This window comes from Anopheles stephensi, chromosome 3, assembly GCF_013141755.1.
Source record: "Anopheles stephensi strain Indian chromosome 3, UCI_ANSTEP_V1.0, whole genome shotgun sequence".
NCBI classification, from domain to species: Eukaryota; Metazoa; Arthropoda; class Insecta; order Diptera; family Culicidae; genus Anopheles; species Anopheles stephensi.
This window is the reverse complement of record NC_050203.1, coordinates 42,109,350-42,133,405: the sequence shown is the minus strand read 5'-3', so window position 1 is coordinate 42,133,405 and position 24,056 is coordinate 42,109,350. Positions and strand designations below refer to the sequence as shown.

General features: G+C 44.3%; 1 protein-coding gene across 7 annotated transcripts in view; it reads right to left on the bottom strand.

The window, feature by feature from the left end:
• LOC118512346 (tachykinin-like peptides receptor 86C) overlaps window positions 1-24,056 on the bottom strand; it is a 70,711-nt gene that overhangs the window by 9,898 nt on the left and 36,757 nt on the right. For 6 of the 7 annotated variants that reach the window (XM_036056634.1, XM_036056633.1, XM_036056638.1 and 3 more), the window contains 2 exons: window positions 19,009-19,203; window positions 747-894 (listed from right to left, as the gene is read on the bottom strand). In XM_036056634.1, coding sequence (XP_035912527.1) covers window positions 747-894; window positions 19,009-19,203 — 343 coding nt within the window. The remainder of the gene's footprint in view (window positions 1-746; window positions 895-19,008; window positions 19,204-24,056) is intronic. The other variant, XM_036056640.1, reaches the window with a different exon arrangement.

Here is a 24,056-nt window from a genome sequence, read left to right as displayed (position 1 = left end):
GATGGAATGGAATTACTCGTGATTAACGGAAATACTTTTAAAAACCGACGAAACATGCCGTTTTAATCGCAAAATGACTCGGTAAACCCTGTATTGTAAAACAATATGAATTGTGAACAACTGATATTGTATGTTGTTTATTGTAAGGTATAACGCTAAGAAACTAAGTAAAAGTTTGAAAACTTGTTTTTCGTTAATCACTTGTTCTTCATTGCCTGCAATTTGGAGACCTGTGTGATCGTAAAGGGTAAAATATATCATATTCACCATCATCATCATCATCATCAAAGTTGTAATCAAGACTAGGATTACAACAAATCCCATAGATTGCATTTATCATCGAAATTGTAGCACAGAGCTGGGGTTGTCCCGACTTAACGCAAGCTTGACGAATGTTTAACTTCTCTAACTCGAAACCACAATGCCGGAAATGTCGATTTGCGATTTGACAAGGTTTGTTTGAGATGCTGATGCCGTTAGAGAACCGTGATCGTCACTAGAACCCGACTGAAGCTCGCCGCAAATGAGGATGTGTAAAACTTATCCAAAAACGATACGATAAACGGTGCTGTAAACGAGCTGATAATTAATCATAAATATTTTGATATGTCAATTGATGTACACCGCAGGAAATGGTTGATGAAGCGATAAGCGATGAAGCCGATGATGGGCGGCTGCTGCTGCAGCTTACTGACCGACCGACCGAGTGAGGTGATGGTCCCTTCCCCGGACAGCAGGCAACTTACCCGACAGGAAGCCAATGAGCCAAATGAGGGCAATCGAGCGCCAGGCACGTTCGGGTCTCGGTTTGTAGCGCAGGGGAAAGCATATCGCATACCATCGATCGATCGAAATGAATGTCAGCGTCAGTACCGAAACTGTCACCGAAACGGTCTGGAACGGTAGAAGAAGAAGGAGGAGGTAGAAAAGTGAAAGTCAAAAACTCGGAGCAGAGTGACGACGGTTACGGCGATGGTGACGAGTACGGCCGGTGGGACTGATGGCACGGCTGGCCGACAGATGCGAGTAGGATCGATTTAAGATAGAGCTTGTATTTGGCTTAGTGGTTTTGTGGCTTGCTCAGAACATTGAAGTACCATTTAGTGGCGTGGCGTGGCACTCGAGTGAGTTGTTTGGACAAAAATATTCGACGTTCGAAGTTCGTATGCGGTGTTCGAGAGCGTGGTTTAAAGTGTCAGAAAAGATGGCCAGTAGCTGTACGACCTATTAAAAAAATGCTTATAATTTGTAAGGAAAAGTTTTTCAGTAAGTTCAACCAAGCTGTCCAATTGAGAACCGGTCAAATTTGCAGCATAGAAAAGGATTTCCAAAGCTTAAGAGATAATACCATCTTAACGGCTTTAACTGTGACGGCTTTTCATAAGTCTCAGCGCCGGGATACAGCAAGCTCTAATCGATTGCCGTCGTCCATAAATTGAGCAGATCAATTTCTAGTCCCGATTTTTTATTGCTAATTTATACAAATTCGATGCATAAATATCGTTTGAGCCTATCGTTTATCGAAGTGGAAGCATTTTCTCTTCGGAATCTGTGTTCGGTTATCTTCTTTCGATTTTCCTATTTTGTTTCCTAAGAGCCCGAAGGGATCTTTCTACATTTTTCTATGTTTCGGTCAAATTTTCCATAAGCTTAGCTTCGACCACGTTTTTTATTTTGCTTCTTCATAAATTTACGACTGTCCTCTTGTTGGTTCCTTTTTAATTGTGTTCCTAAATCGAAAGCAACTCATAATTTGTACCACTACGAATCGTTTCCGCTTGATCTCCTTCAAGCTGGCCACGTGGTTTAGCCTTCGCTGAGTTTCAGGTTGACCCCTCCGAATCAGACACCATTGAGTATGATCAACACATTGAGTACATTCGAATCCGATCACTGAACACCAATCGCTCTCTCGATCTGACTATTGCAGGACAGTCCGTATGTTTTCCTATGGTCTTACGTATGGCTAAAGATTTTAATAACCCATAAAACCTGAAATCTCTGTTTTGGTACTATCGTTAGACCGACATTTGAATTCGCCAGCATTATTTCGACCCCTCCACAACAGTACCGACTAAAACCTATTCAGAAGAAAAATACTCGCTAACTTTATTACCGGCTACCATGAGCTTCCCGTGAGGCTTCATATCCTTCTTACCGTTTCAGGTGCCTTCTATTTGGGGCAGAATCCCTTCAACATGGACGAATGACGGCTCAGTGTGCTTTCTTTTACAAGCTGACTAGCGGATGCTTGGTAAAAGAAACTATCAGGATTCTAGCATGTGCCTAAGGCCTCGACCGGTCAATTTAAAGAGGAATTAGGATTAGCAGAATTTGTTTCTGATGAACCACTTTTGAAGTTGGTCAATACTTCATCCTTGGCACTACAACCCTGGAAGGTCCTGGCCTACCATTTCTGGCTTTCTGTGACTTAATTTTACTAGTAGCACAGTAGTCAGCACTCTTCTTGGCCTAACGACCTCTTAGGCCTTATGGCTGCCATTTCTAGCTTACTGGACTAAATTTATCCACGTAGTTGGACGGTCCGGATGGGATGTGAACCTCGGTCCTATCGTATGAAGCTACCGGTGCCGCTGCCTTCTCTACTACCGGACCGCCTGTAGATCCTAGTACTGGTTTCAATAAGTCTAAGGCAATTTTGCGAGGTAGTTTCTGAACTTATGTGTAAGACGATTCTTGTTCTTTGTTGTACTTGGCTATGTGTTCCACTAAAGATGCGAACAGTTATGGAGCCCGCACGTGGCTAGCTAACTTAGTATGAATAAATAAATACAAAAATTAATAATAACTGAAGCATGATAAACAAACCAATGCTGCGTGGGAAAATAGCTTACTCCCGCTGCAAATTGGTTGTGCAAGCTACGAAGCACAAGCTCGGCGCGATAATCTCGAGAAACGACGAAATCTCGACGATTTTGGTTTACAAATTTTACATAGTCAATTAGGCGGGTTAAGGTCCATTTAATCGCCGTTCTTATGCTCAGAGTCACGTTTAGCACGGTGCGTACAATGGTTCCACCGTCTTAGGTAGACAAACACTTCGGGCGGTGTCATCGGTTCACACCTCGCTGGCACCTAATCCAAGTGCGGCATCGTTCATCATTGATCGCCGCTTGAAATCGCTCCACGCGTATGAAAGCATCGTTGTGTGTCGCTCACTTGCTTGACTTAGTCTTATTCGCTAATGGAAAATATTCCTCTAATGCTTGGCAAACACGCCGAGTTTCCGTCGACAAACAGAGGCTTAGATGGCGAATGTTTGCCGGTGCTGGGTATGGAAAGGTGTGATGGAATTGAATGGAATTACTTCGTTTCCTAGTTGAAAATGATTACTTGAGAAAGTGATACAAAAATAAGACACTTTTTTGATGATAGTCAATTTAAAAACATTTTTTGTAAAACATTTTTCTTTTTAACAATTTTTATATCAGTTTTCAACCCAACTCTATCAGATTGCCCTGTTGTTCGCGACAAGATAGAACGGATGAAATGCTTTACGATTCTCCTCTGACCGACGGTTTTTCCGGCATACCGAGAATCCTGCCAAACTACCTCAAAACGTTCCATCGGCACAGCACGTGCTTTGGAAGGATAATCGCGAAAGACTGGACATATTTTTCACGGGCAGAGCTCGGTAAAGTGGAGAGCTCGGTGTAGCAGTTTATCCCGCATCACGGCACCGAGGATGTAATTACAAATGTACATAAATTACAACTAATGGTATGTGGCAAATGTCAGCGTCGAAGATTTATACAAGTTCCCGGCTCCAGCACGAGCAGAGCGCAAAGATGCCATTAAGTCTCGTTTGGCGCTTTGGGCGCTCCGCGGGTGACCAGTCCGACGACACAGCGTAGGTGTCAGAATGAGTTTCTTAATTTTGCACTGCTACCAAATCGACGGATTTGTAGATATTGTATAAATCACCATTTGCTATTTGATTTAGGTGCACCATATCGGGGCTAAGTCAGAGTTATACTTTAAACGGGTTGCGTCTGTTTGGTATACTGATACAATAAGTCAGACTTTAAATGGTCTTGCTAAACTAACCAATTAATGAGCTATTTAGTCTATACTGTTGATAGGTTTATTTATCAATTTACGAAAAAATGAGACTTGATCCATTAAGGCTTAACAAAATGTTATCTTAAAAAACTAATCTTACATACAAATAATGGATAAGGAATAATGGATTGGGTAGACGGACACAAGCAATTGCTGGGAGTTGTTGATAAATCGAGTTCGCAAAGTGGATGTCGTGGAGTAATTAAAGCCAATTTTTTCTGTCGATACTTACTACTCTTTGTAAGGCAGTGACACTAGTCGGTCCTCAAATCTCGAAAGCGTGTTCAAGTATTGATCTAACCCAGCAGCATTACAGTGCCTCTAAACAGAGAGGTTTGCGATGAAAGTGCGCCATCTAGCCAAATACCAAGGTCCCCTTTAGAAGGGCAATACGTTTTATTGGAAGACTGATTATAGCTCGGTCTGACCAACTCTACGTCGTCCCTAAGGGCAACCAGCTGACGGGTTTACTTGCTCGCGACTTCACGGACTCCGTATTCATCGAGATGCTCTGCTGCTCCTTGGTTCGATCGGTGTTTGAGTATTGGCCACCATTGTATGGGGGCCTTCTGCTGCTCGACCCCTTGGCCGCTTGGAATCCGTCGGGCGCTTGTAGAGGGTTCAGGCGGACTACGACGCTCGCTGTGCGTTTTTGGACATCGAGTCGTTGAACCAGCGTAATTGCAACACCCAGAGATTATTTGTTGCGGGACCTTTAGGCTGCAGGATCGACTCCCCAACGCTATTCTCTGGGCTCAACATATACGTCCCATCTAGGCCGCTTCGTCCGAGGACGTTGCTCGACGTAGAGGATCGGATCGATTGATTGTTGAAAAATGCTTTATATGTTTAAGTACACAATAAGAAGACATAAGCGGGACGTTACAGCCTGCTAATAAGTTGGCCTTATAATTCTTCTACCACTGATTTATCAATTGTATCGCTTTGAAGTAGCTTATCGGCAGGATAGCTAAATAAATGAGTCAAAAAATCCGGCAGAAACAAGTTTTGGCTCTTCGTTCTATTTAATAACCGTTCCCAACTATGAACTTTGTTGATTACACCGATTTTGTTAATGATAAAGTGTTGAAAACTAGCGATTGGTTGCATTGCTCAAGACCGGCTTGACCTCATTTAAAAGTGGCAATATTGAGCGAATATTAGTATCCGCACTATTTGACTTACAGTTGAAGTTCAATTGTTTCAAACTCAAAAGCCCAATAAAATGGCTCATAGCTTCATCCGAAGCGTTGAATAAAATAAGTTTGAAGTTCATAAGCGCCTGTTAGTTGCTGGATCAAGCTTGAAGAAGTGTGAGAGAGAGGAAGATTATAAGAGAGTGCTTGTCCTGGATGTATTGGTGACGCGGTGACGCGGAGATGCGATAACACGAGCTGTCGGTGTCGAACTCTTGGAATAAAAGCACGCAGTGCTGTACATGAAACAAATAAAAAAGTGACTGATTATTAAAGTAAAAATATATCACAACGTAGGGACAAAAGACAATTCTAAAGACAGCTGGCCCTGCTATGCAAATAATCTCCCCGAATGATACCTTGTCCGAATCAAAGCTACCTCAAAACTGGACACTGGAGCTAATTAAATAGCTTTGAGCCTGCCAAGTTCAACACCGTCCGTCTGCGCATAAGACGGCCTTTCCGATAAGCCTTTATTGCATAATTTAATGAAGTGAAGAACTCGCTTTGTCCGGTAGTGTTGATTAAATTTCCCACCGTTAACAACAATCTTGAATGTCACTCGTGCGTTAAGATAGATATATGTATGTATATGCACGATAATAACGGTACAAGTGAATACAAATCCACTCACGTTGGTGGCGTTGGTGGCGATGGTTCTGCCGCACGCAGCGCGCCTTTGTGTGCAAGTCCATCTTGTGTGTGTTCCCTCCAGCGTTATAAATGGAGTGCTTTGCGGTGAGATGGGTGCTAAAAATTATGAGAAGCCATTAATAAAAGCGAAGCAGCGCTGCTTGGCGGCGTAATGAAGCGACCGAAGGAAGCGACTTGAGCGCACTTTCGCTGAAGGTGTGCGCTAGGGGGAAGGCGGTTAGTGTGAATGGGGATGCCCCTTAAGAGAGATGAACCATCCTAAGCACTCGAGATAGTTCAAACATAGATCATCCATTTCCACGTGGTTCGTGTTGCGAGCGAACTCCCTTCTCCGGCGAGGTCCAGTTGCGCCAGTGCCGGAATAGGAAAATGTTGTTTTCCATTTTCAACGCCACCGCCTGCACCTCTTGTGGAGAAGGTTGTCGAATAGGAACAGGAGGGAAATGGAAAATGAGTGGCGAAACATTGGCGCCATAGGAAACAAAAAACCGAAAAAAAACGTTGTTGTTTCCCGTGGCGAACCGAATCGGTTGTTTCCCGTGGCACAGGCCACGTATTGCAATGTTGATCTCCGGAAAGTGCTCTATCGACTCGAACCGGTGGCGAATCGCGGCCAGAGGACAAAGTGATTGTCGTAATTTGTTTATCGCTACAAGAACTCAACACTTCCTTTAGCACCGTTAAACTTTAGCCAGCAGACCGGCGGAAGGTACAGAGCACGTGTCCGTATTGCCCGGTGAGACAGAGCTCGACAACTGCTGACCAGCGGCTAATAAGTGGCAAATGAAGTTTGCAGCTCTTCCGTCACGTTGCTGTCGGAAGTGAAGTGAGTGGTTGGTTCCTAAGTCAGTCGGTGGAAAATACCCATCAATTTCGTAGCCCTCTCTCCTTAAAAGCTGTGCTGCGATGCTGAAGTTGTTTCGATGCTGGTGAGTTAGTTAGACGGTTTTCTTTTTGTTTGCTGTTTGTTGAAGGATAAAAGCACCATCGGAATGGTTGTGCCCTTAATGTTGCTGGCGCTCTCCAAGGTCAAGTGTTACAAAAATTGAATTCCTTCGCGGCTAATGTCGTGATGGTTGCGTGAGATTCATTACTCATTGTGGAGTAATATTTTTTCACATACTTTGGAAAGAGGCCAGGCCGTCTAACGTGCTGTCTGCTTGCTGCCATTGCATCAAAAAAATGGTCCATCTCATACGTAAAGTCTTTGGAAATCTTTTTTTTTGATTGAGCAAATTATTTCAAATTTATGCTGTGAAATTATTTAAATTGTGCCATTTCGTCTAGGCAAAAAACTAGGTCCAATTTGTTCATCATAAAAGCGCTTTTTCTTGTGGCATAACACACTTCAAGGATCATCTGAGTGTACGTTTGAGTATATTTTTTGTTAACAAATGTTCAGCTGCACGCTGTTTCCAAGCAAGGCGACATGTTTTCGGCGATCGATAAGCCATTAATTTGGAGAGGAAATTTGTTCAACATCTTAATTTATTTCAATTCAGCACGTTCCAGCCTCGGAACGGATATTGGATGCCGGCTCAGCAGGATGCACCCTGCACGAAACGGTGAACGAATGACCACCCAGCGCCTTGGAAGTTAATTTTACGATTTGATTCGATACTGATGTGCCCAGTACCGGGAGTGGACAAGCGGGCGCTGGGGGTTTTTCTAAATTTCGGGTTTTCAAGCGGGAATCCTAAATTTCGTGATGTAAGTTCAGTGTATCAATATTTTGATTGAAAAATTATATGGCTTGATTGCTGATGGCTGATGCTTGTGAAACATTGCGATGCTTCTGTTAGGGACTTCCGAAATGGGAAGTAATTTGTAATTGTACTGCAAGCTATTTATCAGTGGTACGACGCACCTGCGCAGCTTCCCTAATGCATCCCTATTAGTCATGGGCGTGCTTTTGCTTTTTAAATGGCTTTAGCAAATGCCTGCCGTTAATTGAAATCGAGGAAAATGCCGGTGACATTTAACGTGGCGCCATTTGAACGGCAACGCGGCAACGGTAGACGGTGTGTGTGTGTGCAGAGCCTAGGTGTGCAGTTATTTCGCCCAGATTGAGTGGTAATTAAAGTAATGAAATGAATTTATCTTGCGTAACGGTGAGACATTGCTTTGATCACACATTGATTGATAAGCAAAGCATGATGGTGGATTGACAGTCACCAGTGGCAGTTGATATTTATGTTTGAATACCGTCACATTTGTTTGCATAAAAATTACAGGATTATTTTTTTATTATGATTACTCGGTGGACTGATTAGTCCTGTCGACACAGCACGCAGGCATCCCACAGCAGAAAACAATAGGCAGGGTTTAACAAATGCAGGAAATTGACACGATTGACGAACTCGGCAGTGGGAATACCGGGATCGGAGATATCGCAGGCAACGTTAGATATTCGACGCGTACATAGAAGCATCGCTCGTGTGCGATCTGGCTCGTATCAGCTTATAGCGGTGAGTAGCGCTGGACACTAGCTGCTACCGCTGAGGAGCCATGTGATGATCGACACTCGGTGTTTGATCAAGGCGCTCATTGAGAAGAGACGGTCCAAGCATCAGACACCTAGTCCTGTATTCAGACGGAATCCATCCCAGGAATGAATTGCAAAGCGTGTCTTCTTAGGTTGCATGACCAAATAAGGGAGCAGTACAGAATCCGATCACTAAGCTCACGCGTCATGTTGTTTGAAGGAGAACTTTGTGTCCAGGAAAAACTCCTAGTTCGTTAACACACCGTTGTCGTTCGAAATACTATGGTATTCATGATCGGCGGAAAGTGATTTCAATACATTTGTCGACACAGATATTATATTCTCAATGAGGCCTGTAGTAGGGCTTAGCCTTCAGGATCTCGTATTTGTCTATATATTTTAGCACCTTCCGCATATAACAAATAATATGCGGTTGGAAGCACCGTTTGGATTCATTTATGTATAGTACGAGGTTGCTGCCCTGGGGAACGTGGAGGGCGCACAGATTGATCTTGACAACCTCACAGCATAGGATTGACTGACCAGGTCAGTGCCTGATCCAGTTTATCAAGGGTCCTGGTAGATCATGCCAGTCCTTGGGACATGCTGCCATAGGCTGCTATTATATCAGTGTAGATGGCATCAATCAGGAAATCTGTCAATAGATTTGTGACAGTCGCTCACAAAGTCATGTGAGGTTTGTGGCCACTGGTCTTCGTGGCAGAAAACGGTGTTGATGTTTGCTGATGCAGTTACAGGAAGAGGCCAATAGTGGCTCATAGACCAACAGCCTCAACACTTTGGCGGAAGCACATAGTCCCGGAGACAGGGAAGGTTCCAGTGCGCTACGATTCCTTCGAAAAGCTTCACTAGTATAGGAGCAATCGACAGTATAGGAGCAGAGTTCGTGTTGAGAGGCGTATTAGTAAGTGCAGAAGATACAGTATCAGGATTAGTGTTGTCCATAGCAAAGCAGTCTTCGAAGCGCGCCGCGAACAGCTCACACATATCCGTGTGGGTGCATGCTCGATTTCCGACGTAATGAATGGTGCTAGAAAAACCTGCGAAGATTTCGTGAATGTTCCAAAAGGATCGGGGAAACTTACGCAGTCTCATTTCGGTTCAGTTAAGATATTTGATAGATGAAGAGGAAACTTCTCCACTCAAAATACCTGTCGCGGCGGACGAAGCTGGGACAGCAATCACATACGCCTCTGAGACATGGACTCTGTTCAAAAGTGACGAAGCCCTCTTAGCCGCGTTCGGGAGAAAGATGCCCAGAAGGATTTTTGGCCTCGTATGTGTGGAAGGACAATGGAGAAGCCGCTATAATGACGAGCTTGATGAGCTGAACGATGATCTCACCATCGTGCAGGGAATTAGACTCGCCAGGCTCAGGTGGGCTGATCATGTCATGAGAATGACACTGGACGACCCAGCCCGTAAATTCCTTTTAAGCCGTCCACACGGACAGAAGAGGCGCGATAGGGCCAAATTGAGATGGAGCGATGTCGTTGATGCGTCCACCAGAACGGTCGGGATAATCGACTGGCAGACGAAGGCGCTGGACCGTGAGCGGTATCAAGGATTGTTGCAGCAGGCCAAGACCGCGAAGCGGCGGTATCGCCGGATAAGTAAGTAAATAAGGAGATATTGGAGGTGACAGCATCTGTTGTGTCGGTGATATATGGCATCGACGCGGTTAAAGTATGGCCGCTACGGCGCATAGCACCGTCGTGCTCGCAGATTACGATAGACTAGATAGATAGATTACGTTCGCTTTGCTCTTTTCAGTGCGAATAATGAGCACATTCTCTTAACGCGTTTCACACAAACTCAGAGAAATTGTCAATTGCATGGCCAATGTTGGAAAACTGTGGCCAGAGCTTCGAGAGGTCAGTGTGAGGCTAATTAGGTAGTTTTAACCGGACCAGCAGCATCATTTATAGCTCGGAGTGTGATGTCCGTACGGTCAAACATGGACGGTGGGTCTTTCGGATTAGTTTTGGCTTACAGAGTGGGTGAAGGAGATGGGGATGTCTGTGGGTCTAAGTCCATAAAACGCTCTTAGTGAATAGCTCCAGTGATGTTTGTTTTGTTGTGTAAACCCATCTGTCAGCACAACACTTTTCGCGAGAAGAACGATCTATGTTGCGCGAAGTAAAGTAAATCATCTTCTCAAAAAACCAAACATAGAACTGTAAATCTTTATCCAAAGACCCAACTCAACCCAACCAACGCCCCGAAAATCCATGGGCAGAAAATAGATTTTCCCGCCACAACGCAACTGCAATCGGGCGCTCGGGTTTACAATTGCATGTTTCCACCTAGTAAGCACGAACGGCCATACATTCGCTGGCGCAATGATCCATCGAAACACATTTCTTCGACCGTGACCAGAAGCGTGAAAGTGGTTAAATGTTCCTGCATGCCTTCAAGTCGGTAGGATGGTTGGTTGGCTGGATCGAGTTTTGGCTGGATACTCCTGCTCCGGCGCGAACCGTGCGCCGCGAGCACTACCAACCTGGGATCTTTTGCCCGCGAGACATAGGGGCGTGATTTTTCTCCATTTTTGAGAGGTTCGAGTGGGGTTTTTTTGCTTGCTGGTCCCCGGTCCGATGTTTACTGATTGCTTTTCTTCACACCATTTTTCACAAATCTTTCATCAACTTGTAGGTCGTTCGGAAAGAAACCCCTTTCGCTCGCACAAACACACACACACAAACCGGAGGTCGCCTTCTGCTCACCTTCGCTGACAGGGAGATGGGAAAAGGTAAACAAACATCGCACACGCAACGAGCCTTTTTGGCCGTTGGCACAGAGGTGAAAATATTGGCTCAGGATTTTTACACATTACGCCGCGTTAAGCTACCCGGCTCAAGCGAGAGGACGAGCTTTGTGGCGTCGTTCGCGCTCCAATAAATATCACTTTGCTGTGCACTGTGGAATGCCAGTTCAAGGTTTCGATGGTCGACGGTAGTTGAGCAACAAAAAAAAAAAGTCGTTAACCTTTCTATCGTGAGTGAAGTCTCGGGGAAAACTTTTCCCCATCGCACCGGGCGAAGCATGCCGGTACAAGCGACTAACTGGAAATAGCCGTACGGTTTACATTGTCGAGCGGTTTCTCGCTCGCCTCGCCGAAGTTTGGCGTAGGTAAGTGACTGGGATTTAGGCTAGAGATTGGTGTAGGCCGTCGGGCCAAGCGTACCGCGGGATAAGGATGTGGCTAGGAAGGCAAGGAAGAAGTATTCAAATCGGAAAAGGGGCATAGGACGCGAAGTGGTGTACACACTGGCGGTTGTACGAGTGGGTAATATTTCATTTACCTTATCATAATATTTATGAGCTTAGGGAGTTGAGGCAATTGCCAGCTACAACTAGGCGATTGAGCGAATTTCAAACGGATAGGTTGCCGCAGAATCAAGACAGCGCACAGCTGTGGCAGTGACACGCTGACGGAACGTCAGAAATCCAATCAAAGCTGCATTTAGATTTAAATTGGTGCAGGGCATCAACACTCAGGGCAAAATGTTGATGCTTTCCGAGTGCAGAGCGGAAGAGAAAACGGATGCAAGCAAGTCACACAATATTATCACGGACCGCGGCAAATGGAAGCGGGAACGAATGGAATGCATGGCGAGTCGAAAAGTAATAAGTTCGGTGGGTTTGCCATTATTTAAATGATTTATATTTATGTTTATTCTAGTACGGACGCGGCTTCTTGTGCCGTCGGCCATCTTGCTGCTGAGCTGTGTAAATCATCATTGATCTGCAATAATTTATTAATTTAAAATTCCCGAGAATAATAACCTTGAAATGTGAGAGTCGGGTGAATACGTTTTACAAACAAAAATAAGTTACCCCTGTAAACCACACACTGATCCGTAATTTAATGCTTATTGGCTTAAGCAGGATAAATAGGCTATTTTTGTAGCCGAGTGGAAATAGTATTGCAATTATCACTACGAAGTGTTGATTTTTGGTTGCCTTTTTTCGTGCTCAAACTTCCGGGAGAGTTATTTGCGTGCTTGAAAACAATATGCAAATTTCTGCTTCTCAGCACAAATTTGGATGGATTTGCAGAAACGGACGCGGAGGGGGTTATTTAATATTGTGGTGTAGGAGTTGATGGGATGAGTTTTCAGTATAAAAATACAATTTAAAAAAAGAAAAGTATATTTGTAGCACAAATTTTGTTGTCAACGAGTGCTGCAGCTTGTTGCACTTGTATGCAGCTGAGATGTGTATTGAGTTTTAGAAGATTGCATTTTTTTCTAACCTAACCGCAACCAAAATAGTACTTTTATTTTCAAACGTTATGCTATTTGGGGACCGTCGCAGCAATATTCAGTGAAGATTGTTTTTGATGGCACAACAATCCAAAATACAATTGATTGGTTTTTTTGAATTGGTTTTTGATGGCACTACAGCTAAAATCACTACTTTTCGATGAGGTTGATTTGGTCATAAATAAAAAAGTGAAAAGTGAGATATGCATTCGAAATCAAATGCAAGTTACATCTGCAACAGTACTCGTTTGCCAGAGAATCGTGTAGATCGTACACACACACACAAACTGACGTTACAATAAGACCACTGAATATGGGAAAAGACTGAGTGGAAAGTCCCAGGGGAAAAGCTAGCAGCAAATAGGGCTCGATTTAAAAAAAAATTCCCCTTGAAATGCTGCCGCGAGGTATCAATCATCGGCTCATCCTGTGTGAAATGTTATCAGAAAACATTCCAATACAGTACCGTCACAGGAGTTGAGAAGTGAATCCTGTTCAGCAATTCTTCCTCGGCCAAACATTCAAACCAAACGCTTTACTGAGCGTTTGAGTAGTGATTTATTACAAACTACTCAATTCACTCAAACGCTTAGGAAAGCGGCCAGAATATACGAAACGACACGGTAAAGTGTTGTCGAAGCATGAAAACGCTAGATCACACTTTGCGGCACCGGTTAAATGAAGCCGGGAGTCTTTAAAATGGGATTATTTCGGTCGAACGCGCATGGACTGGCTAACCAACAAATTTAGGATCTTATGAGGTAAATCAGAACTGGCTGGAAACATGCGTCGCGTCGAAGGACGAAGGACGCGTCGAAAGACGAAAAGAATGCAGTTTACCCCCCTGGTGTGTGTTTAATTATAAAATATTAGAGAGTAAAATGAGATAATAATGAGTTTCTGTAAGAAGGTTTATTTAAAATTTTAAGGCCATATGGTTATTGCAGTATAAGCTATTTGCTTTTAGCTAACATATTTTTCTTTAACTTTTTAATGTTATTGTTTTTAATACAAATGTTGCTATCAAAGGCGAAATTTTGTATTGACAGACAGTTAAAGTGGTATTGATGCTCTTTCTTCATTTTGATATGTTTTGCCCATCACTCACTGTTCTGTCCGTCACTGTTGGTGGACGCGCCCAGTACTTTACTGTAGTTCGTTCACTATTAGAAGGAAATGCTTTAAACAGTACAATATTGCAGTAAACCTTACATAAGTCTTCATTATGCTATGCTTTAGTAACCGTCTCGCCGCATTGCAAAGTCATTTTTATGTACTACGATATAAAAATTCAATAACTTGAAAGATAATTATGGTTTAATAACTTGTAAATGAATGATTTTAACTTGTCATATGAGTTCAAGATGAAAGAATCTTCTAGTTATACACACTGTAAAGGCTCAAACATAGATTCTTTATGATGAGTATACCCTGATGACAAGAACCCCTACCACAAAGCAAGTAATAAGGCATTCTTTAAGATAGAAATATTTTAAATGAGCTTAATGCACCTCCAATTGGCTGAATATTGAACTGCCTTTGAATGGGCTTATGCTTCAATTGAGATATAACTAAAAACCAAAATAGTTGTTGAATGGCATATTACTTACTTTAATTTTCACGGTCTAGGCCTGCTAGTTCTGGCTTTTTGTGACTTAATTTTACCCGTTACCCGGCACCGTTATCGCCTCGGCCACCGGACCACCCCCTTTAATAGGTATACTTCCATGAAATACTATCATGATGGCATGTTTGTAATGTACACATACCAAACTATTTCACACATCATTACCTCACGCCGTCACGTTAGTTTTTCGTTATTTTCGTTTCGTCCAGCTTCGATGATGATACAATTACAGCGAAATGGAGATTTTGTATCGCTAACAATGGAACCTACGCCCCAAGATAGTGGCCCGTTTGAGTGGGCCAATCATTGAGCGTGTGTTGTGCGGGACAGGAGACCTAAATATATGCGTGAAATATTGTCATTTCCCTGCGGACGGAGGATCGTTAGACTGGCGAATTTTGATAATTTGCACTCGAATGAGTCAGCGCAGCATCACCCAAGAATGTGGCCGACATTCAAAACAAATATGGTCCCGCCGTCACCGGTGAGATCTTTGTCCTTTGACTTGCGAGAATGCTTGGAGGATGGATCCCAGGATAGGTCGATCTGTGTGATCTGTGGTCATTAATCATCGGGCCGGGGTATCTGGCGGGAGAATGTGTCCGTTTAGTTGTTCGCCACATTGCGTCGGCGTAACGCGACGCATCGCTTCCGGGTACCGGGGCCGGATGTTGGGGGCGGATTTGTACGACATTAAGTCAACGATTTTACGAGAAAATCTCTGCTCAACATTCTTTCACATCCCACCTACGACGCGTGTCACGCGGTAGGTGGTGGTTTACGCTTGTGGCTTTTTTGTTGTTGTTGTTGTAGGTCTTCCTTCGTTGCCTGCGGCTTGCGTCTTTTGCAGTGCCTAAGCCACTGCCTGGGATAGAACTGCAAAATAGCTACGGAAAGCGCTATTGCTGCGGCGCTTGCAAAATTTCATAGAGCGTTTAATAAATATTTATTACGTTCACAGCTACACCACGGTATGCAGCGAAACCTAAAATGGCTCGTCGAGCAGCACCGGTAGAGGACACATTGACAAAGTGTTGGCTGGGGAGGGGGTTTGGTAGAAAGAAAAAGTTCCGGGGACGAACATGGGCGAACGCATATTTATGCGTAGAAAAGTTTCGAGATTGAAGGTGTTCGTTGAAGGGTGTATTAGTTAAAAGTTTGTATTCTAACACGCGTTCGATCTATGTTTGTTTTGCTGACATGCTGTCGTGCTAGGAAACCAAGGACGGCACGGTGCCATCGGTCCCATTAATGTTCCAATAATTTATTAATAATATTAATATTTTTATGACGCTGGCTTCTTTGCCGTTGCGCCGTGCTCTGCTAGGGCACGCTGCTTCCTTTCCGGTACCGTTGCCCGGACGGAACTGGCACTCTTCTGCTGCTGATGCTCGAGCTGCTGCAAACCATGCATCCATCGGAAAGGACACGTACCACCACAAGGCGTGATAATGGTTGGCATCATTAAAGAAGCATATTTTACGGGCGCTTAATTTAATTTACTTCCCATCCGGACGTCGGGTTGACTCGGTTTTGATGGCGCGGCAAAGCAGATGGTTCGGTTGGTTGGTCGGTGGGTCGGTAGGTTAGGTCGGTGATCGGTCGGATGGTTAGACGACGTATCCAAGTATCGCGCCTCGACGGTGAACACGCTATAAATGTGAAGTTCCGGAATGCCCTAGACCCGAGCGGTTTGTGTGTTGGCGCTGTGCGGAAACCGGAAACGGCCATCGGGGAGAGGACGGTGATAGATTGCAAGTGAGCTGAGTGACGTTCGCTGCACAGCTGGAAAGCTGAGCTGGTTAGCTTTTGCATCAAACCGTTTGACGCGTTTGACCAATTGGCGTTACCAGTGTCGTGTTTGTGCGGTGACGAAAGCTGAGCTGGTTAGATTAATTAATAGGATAGCTTTTCAAACGTCAATCGCGCTTTAGAGATGAAACAAAAAAAAGTGGCGTTGCCCAAGAAAGAATAGATTTAACGATAGAGGGTGACTCCACATTGCGAATCGAAAGAACCTGCGCTCTGTTGCCTAATATTTAAAGATTATTGCTAATCGAGTGTGATGTCATTATTTGATATGAGTTGGCAATGTGCTCAAGGTTTGAAATGTACAGTTGCAGTTTATGATACGATTGTCTGCAAACTGCAGATGATCTCGAGCAGCAAAAAAAGGTGTTCGATGCTAGACGTTTCTGCGTGAATCGATAGCCGTAAAAGGAACGATCCTAGCGCCTGGTGATAGTGTCATCTCCGCTCGTGAAAAATCGTTAAGTGATTTTGTTCGTAAAACGTGTTTTGGGTTTGGAACAAAAGGAATGTGGCAAGAGAGAATCGTGCATGGCAAGTGGTTGGTTGCAAGCATTGTGAAGGTCTTTAAGCTGTTTTTTTTTGGTAAAAAAATGCGCTGGATCCACCTGATGTTTGCGGTGTGCTAGAATGTATATATATTGAACTAGCGCTACGATAGTTTAGGTGAGATTTATTCAACATTCATTGTAGAGATGTGGTTTGTGGTTTTTGAAAGCATTTATCTGACAGTATCACCAAGCGATGCAGCTTTCTCTAAATGCACTCCACGAAGAGCGAAATACTCTACTAGCGTTGTTCATGGTGTATTCGAAAGCAAAGACGTGATTGAGGCAAACGTTAGTTTTGTTTGATTTTGACTGGAAAACACTTCAACAATGGGTTATATTTTCCATCAATGCTAACCGTGCTTACGAATACGAAGTTGTTTGAGTGTTGTGAAAATAGGAAATCTAGAAAGAATTCTATTTTGAGCGAAAAGATATTGAAAGAGCACACAAATAGCGTGCCAGTACCAATACGCTTAGCATCGTTGTATAAGAGGGGCAACTTTGAATGTTGCTGACTTGAGTACCGAATAGAGAGTACATCAATGCAGTTCATGGAGGGGAGTTTGAGATACCTGTTAGAGGATGGGGCTTTTTGTTTGGCTTTAAGGTCAATTCTAACAATAAAGAACAGAAAACACGCTTCAGTTTAGACATACCTCTATGTGTAGGTTGATTCTTTTGTGACAATCAACAGTCGGATTATTCGGAGGCAGCATAAGGCTTTAACACGGCTGGACCGGGTAACGAATCTCACCGTTCTTCTGCAGCAAGGATTGATTATCTGAGTTCTTGGTATAAAAAAAAGCATTGAATCGCATCGTTGACTTAGTTTACCCGTTGTTGGATAATCAGTTTTGCCTATGGCGTAAAAATGTTAGTAAGGTTTCATATGGTTGACCATGACTTAACATGAAGCCATGAAGAAGATGTTCCCAACGCGGATAAGATCCTTTTCTTTTATCGACAGCTTTGTCGCTTTTTTTATTGTCAATACTCCATTTATTCCAAAATAAGAACATTTTGAATGCTATCCACATCAAACGCAATAGTGTGTAGTAACATGTTTTTTTAATGAAATTCAAATATTAGCCGACATAAATATTCAGCCGTGATGGAGACGCCTGGTGTTTGAGACACACAAGGTTGTAGTGATCAGCGCGACATCTATGTGTCATATTAACACACATGATTAAGGATCCGCGATGAAACTGGCCTAAAACTGCAGCAACTTTGAACACGAAGTTTGGATGCGCCGATCATGCGGGATAGCTAGGCGAAGATCTGAGGCGCCGATAAAAAGCAGACTATTTGTACGCACCGTAGAGGACACATCACGACAAGGCCATCAACCTGCGACAGCGTGCAATCAACCATGGGACACCGGTACATCATTAATATCCGACGTTAGTATCCGGCAACGCCAGCATTCATTTATTTGATGTCCCACAGTCTGCCCGTTTCGCGTTCTTAACCTAATGTTCATAAAATAAAGTTAGTCCAAAAGTGAATTCCAGATTCCTGAGACGACAATCAGTACGTGTATTAACAAAAACTAACCTTTAGAGAATATTTATCACTATTTTCAAACAATTTAATAACTCATCAAAGCTTCAATCAGTATCAAAGATCGAATAGATGTGCATAAGGTGAGCTCACCTGTAACAATAGGCCACTGCTAGATTACTAAATAATTACACTACGACCAAGGCCCTAGCTTCAGTGTCCATCAGTTGCTAAAAAGTTCAATGACACTTAGGGTTTGATCTACTGTATTACTAGTTCAACCATGGCTAGTTGCCTATTTGCATGGTAACTGTAATAGCAGAAGGTTATGAACCACTAGGCGTCTCCATCGCACAAGGGAATTCAATATAAATGGAACGTAAATCGATATAATCTATAATTTTACTTCCTTAAATTGTGGATCGTATTTCGAATGAGAAATTTAAAAAAATCACTGAGATATCTATGACAAATCGCCGACGAAGCACTCAGCATAATAAAAACTGCGCTAGAAACGACATGAAATACATATGGGCATGCTATAAGCTATATGAACGTCAGACCGATCGTTATGAATAAAAAGAGTAGGAAATATGTTCATGAAATTGCAATATTTACGTTTCGACACGCCACATATTGAGCGTGATAGAAAAATGTGCTCATATCTCCATCCGCAATACATAACGTAGGTTTGGCGAATAAAACAGTCTCCAGTCGGGTGTGTGCGCCACGATGTCGGAGCACCCGGGAGCCTAGGTGCGCTGTTTATTTGGCGTTAGGATTTAGTGTGTCAACATGATGATAAACTCACCTGAAAGTAGATTACCACCTTGCACATGGCCTTCCCCATGAACCAGGTTTCGGTCACATCCCATACGACGGTCGGTGGCAGACAGAACAGAATCACGAAGAAGTCGGCCACGGCCAGGTTGACGATGAAGATGTTTGTCACGGTGCGCATCGTATGGTTGGTGTACACCGCTATGCATACCAGTGCATTGCCGACCTGCCCGAATGAAAGAAAGAAAAACAAAAGGAAAACCGAACGTGACACAGAAGGAAGCGAAATATTTAGGGTAACGGTGGCGCACGTTCACAAGTCCCGAGATTCTAGTGAAGCGTAACGTTTGAATGTTTTGTTGGAGCCAAACGACCGCGTTTTGTCCAAAGCACAGAATGTATTCTGCAAGCTGCAGCTTCTCGTTTCCGTCTGGAACAGTTCCAACAGAACACTGGATTGTTGGCCCCCTCCGTGCATCGGTAGGAATTTGTTATCATTAGGAATCGTATTTTTTCGATCGACAATCTATCCGGGCCGAAAACATCGATAGTGGAAGCGATAATCAAATGTTAATGTTTGCTGTTTTTTGTTACCCTGATGTGTTGTGCTGATCTTGTGAGGAAGCGGCCTCCCCTCCATAGGGTGGGAAAATGTAGATGGAAATCTTTATGTGCAAACATAGCAAAGCAAACAATTCAATCAATTCATCACTCGATGGCTGCAGAGAGTTTTTCAGCATTCGGAAAGGGAAAGGCAGCAAAAAAAAGTCTGCACTCCGGCAAGTTCACATGGCCCGCCGACGGGCTGAATGCGTACGAATTTAGCATACGTCTTATTATTGGACTGCCGGAAGCCTTTCCCAGGCAGTGCGTCTGTGGCCATGATTAACGACGATACATCGTGACACAACAAACAGACCGAACCGGGTCGTGTCTTATCCGGGGCAGACGCTGCTCTGTTTACGGCCGTTTTCGATACTGACGAATACGACTTGGGTGATGGCGGCCTTAATGCGAATTGTATGGCATGGCATGGGATGATCGTGTTTGATGCTATCGTCGGCTGCCTCCGTTTGAAAACCGCAACTGGTTGATGGAAAGATATCGCAACTTGCTACTCAGCGTGCGCAGGGTAAGAGAGCAGTGAAAACAAATACGCTTTTCGGATCGAAATGGATTCTCCCGGCAGCTCAATTAGGTGTGAGGGTCGGAAACACACACGCACATGGCGGAAGATGTGTTGTGTGCTCCCCCGAATGTGGGGAAAGGCAAGTTGCGATATACGGGTATAAATAAAACGATGCCTGATGAAAGCTGTTAATGAGCAATCGAATCGTCTAAATATAGGTATTAAACTTTGGACAACCGAACCAAGGCGGCCAAGATACACGCGACGCGGAATGCAACGGGCATTTGGTGTGAAGAAAGTTGTCTTCAGCTCGGTGGAAACCGAGCACTTACGCTTGAAGTGTGGCCTGTCTGAGGCACGCGTTCGTTTCGGCGGAAGCTTCTTTACGATACACATATTTCATCTGCCCGTGTCTTTGGTGCTCCAGAACAAGCGGGTCTCCCTTGGTGTGGAGATCTTCGTGTTATGCAAATGAAGTTAAACGGCTACATGCAACATGCTAATTCCGGGCGTAATTTATGCCTACCGAAACGTCGACCACCGACTCGAGTGATGATTGCCATTGCCGTTTTCGACAGCTGTTTGCTCAAACAGACTTTCACCGCTCGACACGTTAATGAGAGGCAGGGACCGGGATTCTCACCATCGTCGCAGTAGGTTAAAAGTGAATTAAGTGGCAAGGTAGGGACAAACGATAGAGACATGTACTGGTGTCTGCGGGATTCAGGACGGCTGGCAAGCTGTCACAATGCAATTATCATTTAAGCTTGTTATAATGTTTGCTCGTCTCCGGTTAAGACTCGTTCAGGGAAGAGTTTAGTACGTGCTTTACGTTGGCCCCCGTCCGCATGATGAATACACTTGCCTTAATTGCATGAACATGCAGCGCTCATGATGGGCGGCTGCATGAACTGATCTGCTCCCTTTTAGCACGTGTTTAGTTTAATTGACTCCCGAAGTAGTCGGCCGGGGCCTGTTTGTGTAAGAAACACAAGTGTTATGTGCTCCACCCAAGGGCTCTAGGTCGACCGGCCCCAGTGTGTGGTCATTACAGCCTAAATTTAAATATATGTGTCCGACTTTATGCTCTAAATTTGGGCGCGTGTAACCGAAGCACGAGCCAGCCTGCCGGAAAGGCCAGTCCGGCCGACGGTACGATGTGAAAGGCATCACGCATCTCAAACGCAAAGGGAAGATTACGGGGATTGTTTGGATAACAGGAAATCCATTTAAGTCGAGACGGGGCGATGTTTATGCTTTGGTGGACTAAACACATCGGCCAGCGCACTCTCGGCCAGCACCAACTGCGGTTGCAAATGGTGGCCACGCACATTCTACCCCTCGATGACATTGGACAGTGGTCGTTGTTTTGTCTATCACCTCGGGCCCGTGTTTATTGGACGGTCGGCCGAATTCCGTTCCCTGCTCCGTTCCTCCTCCCGTGGCCAGTAATGATGTAGGGCCGGGAATGGACGGCTTTGGTTTGTGAAAGATGAAAGGCATATCAATGTTGTCCGAAACACACGCACATTCACACACACACACGAGCGCGCGCGCACATGGTGGAGAAATGTCCACGCTAACGTCAAATTGGTGCTCTGTAAACACATGGCACTTGAGTGATGGTCGGAGCTTCTGCTGACCGATGGGCCGGGCCGGTGTATTATGTCGCCCATGTCGCCAATACGTCGCGCAAATTCACGTCATGTTGGAAGGGCATGGAATCTTGCCATCCTGCCAACAAAAAAAGGAAGCTGCTGCAAGGTCAAACACCACCATCTGATCTGATGATTGATACTGGTTCGGTTCTGCTCGAAGCGAAAGTCCAATGTGAATAGGGTGTAAAACTCCGCAATCGGACACGTGGCATGCGCCGCATCCGTCGCGTGCTTATTAAAGTTTTAAGAACGATTCTTTTATGCGGCAGTTTAATGATGTGAGAACTGTGAGGGTTTTAATGATGCTGATTTAATTATCGCAGACAACAACAACAAAAAAAGCCGGCAGAAGCTCTCCATCTTTCTTCATAGTTCGTATCGTTCCATCCCGTCTAGCAAGGGAAGCATTAATTTACGCATTGGAAGCGATGCGTGAGATTGTTTTTTCGGCCGCCTGTCTCTCCCACATCTCGGAAATGCTTTTTCGTCAGTGTGCATATGGTCTCGGTTCGCCATGCCTAGCGAAATTGATCCCATGCCACGCTGGGTGAAGGCTACATTCGCTTGCGAACAGCTTCCCAGTTCCCAGTTAGAGGCCATTAGGCGACTTTAGATGAAAAGCACACAAAACAGCGCTTGCCCTATTTGAGGGGTTTTGCGGTACGCTATCGAACATCGGAATCTAATTTTGATAATGAAACTTTCAATATACATCGCCAATCTTCGGGAACCGCTACCGTTCTTGAGCGGTCGCGCACTCCTTCGGTTCGCATCTACCGGGTAAATCGATCATCCGTAACTGGGCGTAAAGTGGCGTCGGCTTTCCGCTCCATTCGTAGATCGCTGAATTCATTCGGGTCTTGCGGAAATCTAGTGCGAAGCGAACTATTCCAAACTGCAGCCAATCACTCATGCTGGCTGGTGTTTGCTGAAAATATGCAAAGAATTTCATTTCCACTCAACGGATGCGTGCTCATCCCTGCATCCCTTCTTTAACCGACGACAATGGCCGGGGTTTGCGGATCGATCAACCGAAACATAAAGTTTCTTACTTTTAATCGGAATTTTTGATGAACATAAAAAAATCCCTGATGGGCAGCATGAGTTAAGCTTCCAAAACATCGTATGAAAACGGGAGTGAAAGAATGTGGTAAAGTTCGTGAAGGGTTGAACATGGCAATAAATCATCCCTACCTGCTGAATCTTTCTGCTACTCACTGTCCTTATCGGGGTGGGTAAGGGGCAACACATGGAAAGGAAATTTTGATTGTAAAGAAAAGTATGGTTTATCCACCGATGTGAGGACGCAAAAACATGCCAGCTGAAATCTTCGAAAATGGCCACCAAATGGAATAGGACAAGCAATCTACTTACTGCAAGCATTTGATCCGGTTTTTCCCACTTCTTAACCATATATAATGCAAAATAAGCTCGACGACACTTCAAAGGCTGTGGAGCTGAACTGGTGGCTGTCGCTTGAATCTTGCCAGTCCGTTGTCTATCCACGCTATCCGGTGTTGATTCGAAGGCACTTCCGTAAAAATTATGACCCGGCCAGATGTTATGAAACGACTCCCATATATATCTCGAGGCGAGGATTCGGTTTCACTCGACTTTTTTTATTTAGAAAACGTTACCCAAGCCAAACCAAGCGTTGGTTTAGCTACTAAAGATAAATGGCCATCGCTTAGAGCTTAAGAGCCACGCACGGGTGAAGGCATGCGGCGATCTAAAACACTGGAAAAAGAGCAATTGGAGTTGACATTTTATGGACCCGAAAAGAAACATCGGAAGTGAAAGAGAGAGAGAGAGAGAGAGATAGAGAAACACATTACAAAGAAAACCCTACATGCGGGCGACCATCTATCAATACGACCGAGGGAATGTGTGAGTCGTAATTGGCCAGAAGCGACCTGTGGGTTGAATGTCCTCGACAAGGCATGCGTTGGCAAACGTCAGCATCAGTACATCGAAAAGCCCGTAACTATTCTGGGAAAAAATGTTTTCATAGCCACCGGGAACCGCACTAATGAAGTAGTTAACCACTGCAGAAGAACAATACGAAGGTTCGAGGATCAAGGTGGAATATAATTTGCAAATTTTCTTTGATTGGTCAACTTTATGCTATAGAGTAAGTTTTACACTTTAGCACCATGCAACTGGCCCATCTGATTGTGGTCGAAGCATCTGGAGTGCTTTGAATAGTTGTTAAGTTCTGTCTCGTTCCCGAGCAGAGCGCACCAAGAGATTAGCGCCAAGTTTTAATGAAGAAATAACGCAATGATCCATGGA